The 8,290-nt window shown below is 34.8% G+C and overlaps 1 protein-coding gene across 1 annotated transcript in view; it reads right to left on the bottom strand.

Moving 5' to 3' along the window:
• Nucleotides 1-8,290, bottom strand: part of LOC106871015 (transient receptor potential cation channel subfamily A member 1 homolog) — a 43,756-nt gene that overhangs the window by 15,766 nt on the left and 19,700 nt on the right. Inside the window, exons 11-15 of the mRNA XM_014917275.2 lie at nt 7,687-7,784; nt 5,354-5,520; nt 3,315-3,435; nt 1,657-1,788; nt 672-872 (exon numbers count right to left, since the gene is read on the bottom strand). Coding sequence (XP_014772761.1) covers nt 672-872; nt 1,657-1,788; nt 3,315-3,435; nt 5,354-5,520; nt 7,687-7,784 — 719 coding nt within the window. The remainder of the gene's footprint in view (nt 1-671; nt 873-1,656; nt 1,789-3,314; nt 3,436-5,353; nt 5,521-7,686; nt 7,785-8,290) is intronic.

Below are 8,290 nucleotides of genomic sequence, written 5' to 3'. Positions count from 1 at the left end.
ATATACATATAATATATACATATGTCTGTGCCAGTATGAAAGGTGGACATTAAATGATGATGATGATGATATACAGAAATATATATATATATATATATATATATAAGAAAGGATGGAAGACAAAGTCGACCTCAGAGGAATTTGAACTCAGAACATAAAGACAGGTGAAATGCTGCTTAGCATTTTGCCAAGTGTGCTAACGATTCCGCCAAGTCACCACTTTATTTGTATTAAAAAAATATTAGGCGCAAGTGTGGCTGTGTGGTAAGTAGTTTGCTTACCAACCACATGGTTCTGGGTTCAGTCCCACTTTGTGGCACCTTGGGCAAGTGTCTTCTACTATAGCCTTGGGCCAAGCAAAGCCTTGTGAGTGGATTTGGTAGATGGAAACTGAAAGAAGCCCGTCGTATATATGTATATATGTATATATGTATGTATGCATGTGTATATGCTTGTACCCCCAACTTAACAACCAATGGTGGTGTGTTTATGTCCCTGTAACTTAGCGGTTCAGCCAAAGAGACCGATAGAATAAGTACTAGGCTTACAAAAAATAAGCCCTGGGGTCAATTTGCTCAACTAAATGCGGTGCTCCAGCATGGCCACAGTCAAATGACTGAAACAAGTAAAAAGAGTAAAAGAGTAAAGAGAGAATATATAAAAGGACTTACTCGTTGACGCAATAAGGCAAAAAACCCAAATGCAAATGCAACAATGAAGAGAGAGAAGACAACAGCAAACTGTATAAATGTGTATAGGATGTCAGTAAACATAACAACATAGATGCCAAAACGAGGTACTTTCTGTACGTAGAGCACCAAATCAATCCATGCTAGAAATATTCCTATTGATCCAAGATTCCATTGCCACTCCTTTAAATAAAAAAAAGGGAGAAAGGAAGAATAAATATAGTGATTTGCTTTTCATATTAAATTAAAAATAATATTAACAAATTATATTGTAAACTATGAGAAAAAAAGAAAAGACATAAAACTTATAATTATGTAGGCATTATCATTATCATAATCTATTTTAGAGTAAGACATTTAATTTTGCTTTAACTCTCCTTGCTTGATCGATCACATGTACCACTTGTTTAGTAATAAGAAGTAAGAAGAGATCTATTTATTTTTGCATTTGGTTTGCAAGATTCTTGATGTGAAACAGATATTGTTGCACCTCAGTGCATGTGTTTATTGGCATAATGACCCTACCAAGATATAACAAACTCTTATAACATCATCATCATCATCATCATCGTCATTTAACGTCCGCTTTCCATGCTAGCATGGGTTGGACGATTTGACTGAGGACTGGTGAAACCAGATGGCTACACTAGGTGCCAATCTGATTTGGCAGAGTTTCTACAGCTGGATGCCCTTCCTAACGCCAACCACTCCGAGAGTGTAGTGGGTGCTTTTACGTGCCACCGGCACGAAGGCCAGTCAGGCGGTACTGGCAACGGCCACGCTCAAAATGGTGTATTTTATGTGCCACCTGCACAGGAGCCAGTTCTGAGCACAGCACACAAAAATTCAACAACAAAAAGCCATTCTCCTTATGCTGGTATTGAAAAGTGAGTATAAAACAAGGAAATAAATTAAATAGATTCAGTTTCAATAATATAACTTTAAAATAAACTGTAATCAGTCTTACCTCAATGTAAAGTACTTGCTGTTGACATTGACTAAAGCCAAGCACAAAAAGAATAGCAAAGAGGTAGGTGAGCCAATCTAGGAGATTTACATAGGTTAAATAGCCAAGTCCAGCTTGAACTAACTGGAAGATCTGAAAATATAATGATGGAAACATTAACATCAGAAACATTGACATGCATTTTTTTTCCTATAATATCCAAATAAATGTGTAAGTATATTATATTATTTCGTTTTTGGATTTGGTTTGCAAGATTTTTTATGATTTTGTGTGTTGAAGCATATTCTGTTATATCTGGGGAGAGTCATTTTCTTATTGTGCCTTAAAATTTAACACACTCACCGGTAAAATTTCCACTTATTTTTCTTTTTATTTTCCTAAAATTTTCGTTGCGTCTTGCAACCTTATCAATAGACTATTTTACCGGTGAGTGTGTTAAATTTTAAGGCACAATAAGAAAATGATTCTCCCCAGACACAACAGAATATATTATATTAATTAGCAGTGTTATTAAAACAGAATATGAAGGAGCAAATAAAATATAATAAGAAATATAAGTAATGATTCATTATTTCTGCAATTGATGGCATAAAAGATGCATATTAGATGCACATGTATTTCAGCAGCCCATAATTAGAAAATAAGGGTTTTAGTGCATATAGTACCCAGGGTGATTTGAGTGGGGGGATGCTCTCTTATATACCATCAAATACGAAACATTATGAATTATCATCCAGTCTGAAAACCAAATAGTTTAATATTATTAATTTAATATGAGTAAATTACATCATATGTAAACAAATGTAAGTTTGTTTTTGAAGCGTTGAAATGTATTGTAGAACAAGTAGAAAGATATATTTTTTTCAATGCGTAAATACTGATAGAACACTATATATAGGATAAAATCTTTTAAGAGCAGAAAAATTTGTCAGCAACTGGTTACCAGCAACATTTTCTGCCCTTAAAATATTTTGTCTTATATATAGTGTTCTATCAGTATTTACACATTGAAAAAAATATATCTTTCTATCTGTTCTACAATATGAGCAAACCATTTACCCAAGCCTTACCAACATTAATAAAAGTGATATTATAATCATTTTTAGAGTATGAATTAAAGATTTGTGTTCTCTCTCCAAGAACCCAGATTCAGCCATACAAATGGGAGTAATAATAGGTATGAAGCTGAAAGTGTATCTTGGAGACTGGATTTGCAAACTCTTTATCAATAATCCATAGATGTCCTCTTTCTGCAATTGTGTGACTATCATCATTTACTTAACACTGAGCATGTTAATGTAATATTGTAGCTGAATGGAAAACTTTGGAGAGTTTATAATAAAATCTCCTAATGGCATAACTACAAAACTGACAAACGTAGCCTGATTCTTTTATACAGGAGAAGCACACAGTAAGATGTGCTGCTTAAAATTTAACTTTGAAAGTTATTAAAACTAACTTCACAGTATTGATATTTTGATGCTCTATTATTGCGTTGATTTCAATTTGTTCAACTTGTTTAGTCTTTAACGCAAACAACCAAAATATCTCTTTTAAACACAAATGATCTATGAAAAGATATAAGTATAGACTAGGAAATTATAATGCAAAGATAAGCTTCAATATTAGCAAATGAGGCATTTTGCCTATGTCCTTACCTCTCGTAATAACATCAGGACTCCAAGAACAATGACCACATATTTGCCGTAACTAATAAAGAATCCGTCGTTCACCTGAACATTGAAACAGCTGTGTGTTTCATTATAGTAGACAGCATTACTGAAATAGCAAATTTTCCAACATTTATTCATATTCTTCTTCAGCCAGATTTCTCAGAATTAAAAAAAATACATAATGAAAACTTTAAAATGTAATTATTACGGAAAATAGGAATGTCTTAAATTTGCAGTAAATTATAATTTTGATAAAAGTTAATCATTTAACCCATTTAGTATTCAGATTAATCTATCAAATGTAATGATCATTTATTCACATTATTTTGAATTAATTATGTATTATCTCATAGCTTTGAGATTTTTTTAATGTGATTGTTTATTTTTAGATGGACATTGTAGGGTAGGTGTGAGAGGCTGCATCTGGTTGGTTTGAACATAAAACAGGTAGAATTTTTAGGATGGATATGGAAGATTTGAATGTTGCTTTTAATTTCCATCACTTATTTCTGTTTATAAAACATTTATATTACGGTATAAGTGTGCATGTACAATGGAGTGTAATTGTCTTAAGAGAAAAATTGGGTGTGAGAGGCACCCAATGTAGTGTGTGAGAGAGAAAACTGCACTAGTATGGTCATGTGATGCATACGAACGAGGGCAGCTGCATAAAAAAGTGCTGAAATCTAACCTGTGGAAGAGGTAGACCCAAGAAGATGTGGATGAAGTGGTGGAATATGACCTTCGGATGTTGAGTCTCATGGAGGTGGTGACAAGTGACTGAGACTTCTGGTGATTTGTTGTGCTTGAGAAGACACATTGAGCTAAGTGAAATCAGTCATGGCCAGTGCTGGTGACATGTAAAAGGCACCTGTGCCAGTGACACATGAGAGGCACCTGGCACACTCTGTGGAGCGGTTAGCATTAGGAAGGGCATCAAGCCATAGAAACCAAGCCAAAACAGACTGGAGCCAGGTGCAGATCTCCAGCTTACCAGTTACCATCAAACCATCTAACCCACGCCAGTATGGAAAATGGACACTGAATGATGATGATGATGATAACTAAACTATTTTACATATAGGTAGGTGCTGCTAAATGCATAGACATCCTAGACCACATCTGGTCAAAGGTCATTCATCTGACTGGCAAAAAGTCATTCACAGATACACTCCAGCTTCTGGGTCCTTAGATGTGCTATTATCGTCTTTCTTTGCCTTTTCTTTTTAACTATACTATAATTGCTTCTATTTCTCGGAGCTGGTTGACTTGACACTCAGAACAAGTTAACATAAGTAGTTCAATGAAAGAATCTCAAACTAATTGAATATTAATATGTTGTTTTCTGGTTTATAATACAAAGAAGAAATCTCATTTGAGAACAAGCGTATGGGACATGGTCACTTACCATAATCAAACAGCTATAAGACATAGTGTTCTTTGTGAAACTGGTGAAATGTTGGTTTTAAATTTTGGCACAAGGCCAGCAGTTTCAGGTTGGGGTTAAGTCAATTACGCTGACCTCAGTGCTCAATTGATGCTTATTTTATTCTTATCTACTGTAGGCACAAGGCCCAAAATTTTTCGGGAGAGGGCCAGTCGATTAGATCAACCCCAATATGCAATTGGTACTTAATTTATCAACCCCAAAAGGATGAAAGACAAAGTTGACCTCAGTGGAATTTGAACTCAGAATATAAAGACAAATGAAATACCACTAAGCATTTCACGTGGTGTGCTAACGATTCTGCCAGCTCAATGCTTTCATGATACTTATTTTATTGACCCTAAAAGAATGAAAGGCAAAGTCAACTTCAGCAGAAAAGACTGAATAGTTATGACCGGAATATTTTGAACACAGGTTTACTCAATCTGAACTGACCTGGAGCTAAACAACAATGGCAGTAGTGGAGTAGTAGTAACAACAATCCTATTGACTTGTTGTCAAATTGACTGGCTTATTGTCAACTTATTGTCAAACTATCAAATGTAAAAGAGAAATAATAAGTTGAAAGTATATTTACGGAACAGGAGGTTTTGCTTCCAAAATGTAACCAGTAAAACAGGTGAGAAAGATCAAATAAATAAAGAGATTCACATAGTAGAGGGGTGCTCCGAATGAAGACCATTTATAACTCAGGAGTTGTTTTACAACAGGATGAGAGAGTAAGATTTCTTGGTTGTTCTCAGCCTGAAATCAAAAACAAAAATTAGGTAGATGATGTGGGGAAATGTATTGGTGTGAATGCATGTGTGTGTGCATGTATGTAGTCAAGATTATTATCTTAAAGCATGTTCAAGAACAACAATATAGCAATAGGTCAATACCACCATGCAAAGCAACGATGGGCCAGTCATGTCACAAGGTTCACAGAGCATCGGTGGACCCATGCAGTTGTCGAGTGGTACCCTCACAAATGGAAGGGACCACTTGGAAGACCTCCAATCAGTTGGGAAGAAAATTTAAGAAAGATGTTTGGAACAACATGGAGGGCAATGAGAAGAGCACAAGGGAGAGGGACCAAATGCAGTGGCCAGTGGGGGCCAATCCAGCACTAGACAGCCTGGCCGATCCAGGTGATCCAGGTGATATATATATATATATATATATACAGAGAATCTGCCAAATTGTTACATAGATAATGAAAGCCATTGCAGAGAACTTTTATGCAAATGATATATTTTTCGTAAATTTTTTTCTTGTTCCTTGTGAAAATAACTACTGCAGATGTTTGTGTGATGACAACTGCAGCCATATCATAAGCCAGTCTTCAGTTGTGCTGACATAAAGAGATGATATTTAATTCAAGTCACTTACAGTGATGTGTTTTCACTCATTCATGAATATCCATGACTAGTATCAAAAGTACTGGAGATTCACAGATGTTCAGTTAGAGTCTTGTGTAGCAATGTAAGTTTTCAGTCAAGTGGTTATTCTAATTTTTATTAAATTAGAATATTAACATTTTCTATATTCAAATAAAATTATCAAAATATTTGACCAAGTGCTTGAAATTTTTGTGGATCCAAACAGCAGGTTTTGAAACAATCAGCAATTGAATATTGAAACAAATAGCACAGTTAAAGCAAGAATACCTTTGGTAGTATATCTGTCTGACATGGCTGACCCGAGAATAACAACACTTTGTTGTAGTACACTAGAACAAACTAACAAGGGGCAATATTTGAGAAACAGCAGCCAAATCTATCTGAAGAGGAAGATTATTCTTAAATTATTCTTAAATCTATCTGAAATAATTATTAAATTATTCTTAAATCTATCTGAAGAGGAAGATTATTCTTGATTAAAATTACAGGTTTTTCAAGGGGTTTTTTGTTTTGTTTTGTTTTGTTTTTATCCATCTGGAATAAGAGCTGTGCCCATGGTTTTTGCAAGCTCTCCAAGACCAGAAATTACAATTCAATCAAATAATATTTTCACAACATTAATGTTTAAGAAGCCACTGAAAAAATAAATACTCCTGACAGACTGTGAATACTTTTATAAAATTTTAGTATCTTTCGTACCTTACCTATTTATAATAAATTAGTAATTATATAAACACTAACACAAGTTCATTAATACCAGACTAGATACAAGCACATGAATTCACTAGATTTTGGACAAGCTTAGCCCTCACTAGCAAGTGGAGTATGACCTAATAGCCTGTATAACACTTCTGCAAATAATTTAAGATGCTTAAGACAAACACCCTCTTTGCTCTCTAACCTTTGACCCAGGAAAAAACATTCAAAACATGACAATTGGATGGAGAGGGAGCTGCACCACTAGTTCATTGGTACTCATTTTTGTATGAGTAGACTAGAGCATTGTGAACATACTGTTCTATGGCTCTTTGCTTTTGCTTCTCATTCAATGACTTTATTGAAATGTGGAACTTTGTTACTGATTCTGGTCCATAAATCTGCCAGTGAATTCAAGCAATTCAGAGATTTTTATCTTGTTTGGCACTAAATACGGCAGGTTTCACTTGACTGACAATAGAGTAGATGTGCTTAGAAAGAAATTTACCAAATGAGAAAATGGCATGTCACTCTACTGTCTAAATTTTCAAGATCAAATTTTCTTCCAATATCAGAAAGGAAATGTGTCTAAATATTTTAGTCTAAATCCCATCACAGCACATTAATATCAGCAGTGCTTAAGGATTTGCCAGACAAAAATTAGTCCAAAATATAAAATTCACGTTCAACAATGCCAGATCAGATTTTCAGAATTAACCACACCTGATACGTGTTGATTCGAAAACAAAATATATTTGTCCACTTGTTTACCAAGCATTGCTTACTTGAACAGAGGAACTAAATGCTGTTGAAATAAAAAGTTAAAGTTTACCATAATGTTTAAAGGATGGTTCTTTTTCAACATGGTCATGTTTGTGGTGTAAGGAAGTGCATCCGGTGTCACTTTAAAGTCATCATCATAACTTAAACCTGAATAAGAAAATGAAAATAAGATGAGCAATGCAGTGCATGAATATATGGGTGCATGCATGGTTTGTATGACTAAGAAGTTCACTTCACAGTTTTACAGTTCAACCCTCGTATGTGGTACACTGAGTATTATATATTACTAATATATGATTGATATTATTAATATGATATATATATATTAATATGATATATATATATAGGTGCAGGAGCAGCTGTGTGGTAAGTAGCTTGCTTACCAACCACATGGTTCCGGGTTCAGTCCCACTGCGTGGCACCTTGGGCAAGTGTCTTCTACTATAGCCTCGGGACGACCAAAGCCTTGTGAGTGGATTTGGTAGACGGAAACTGAAAGAAGCCCGCCGTATATATGTATATATATATATGTATGTATGTATATGTTGTGTATCTGTGTTTATCCCCCCAACATCGCTTGACAACCGATGCTGGTGTGTTTAGGTCCCCGTAACTTAGTGGTTCGGCAAAAAGAGACCGATAGAATAAGTACT

The sequence above is a fragment of the Octopus bimaculoides genome, chromosome 2 (assembly GCF_001194135.2).
Source record: "Octopus bimaculoides isolate UCB-OBI-ISO-001 chromosome 2, ASM119413v2, whole genome shotgun sequence".
NCBI classification, from domain to species: Eukaryota; Metazoa; Mollusca; class Cephalopoda; order Octopoda; family Octopodidae; genus Octopus; species Octopus bimaculoides.
Note: the sequence above shows the minus strand (reverse complement) of the source record. Positions and strands in the feature narration are given on the sequence as shown.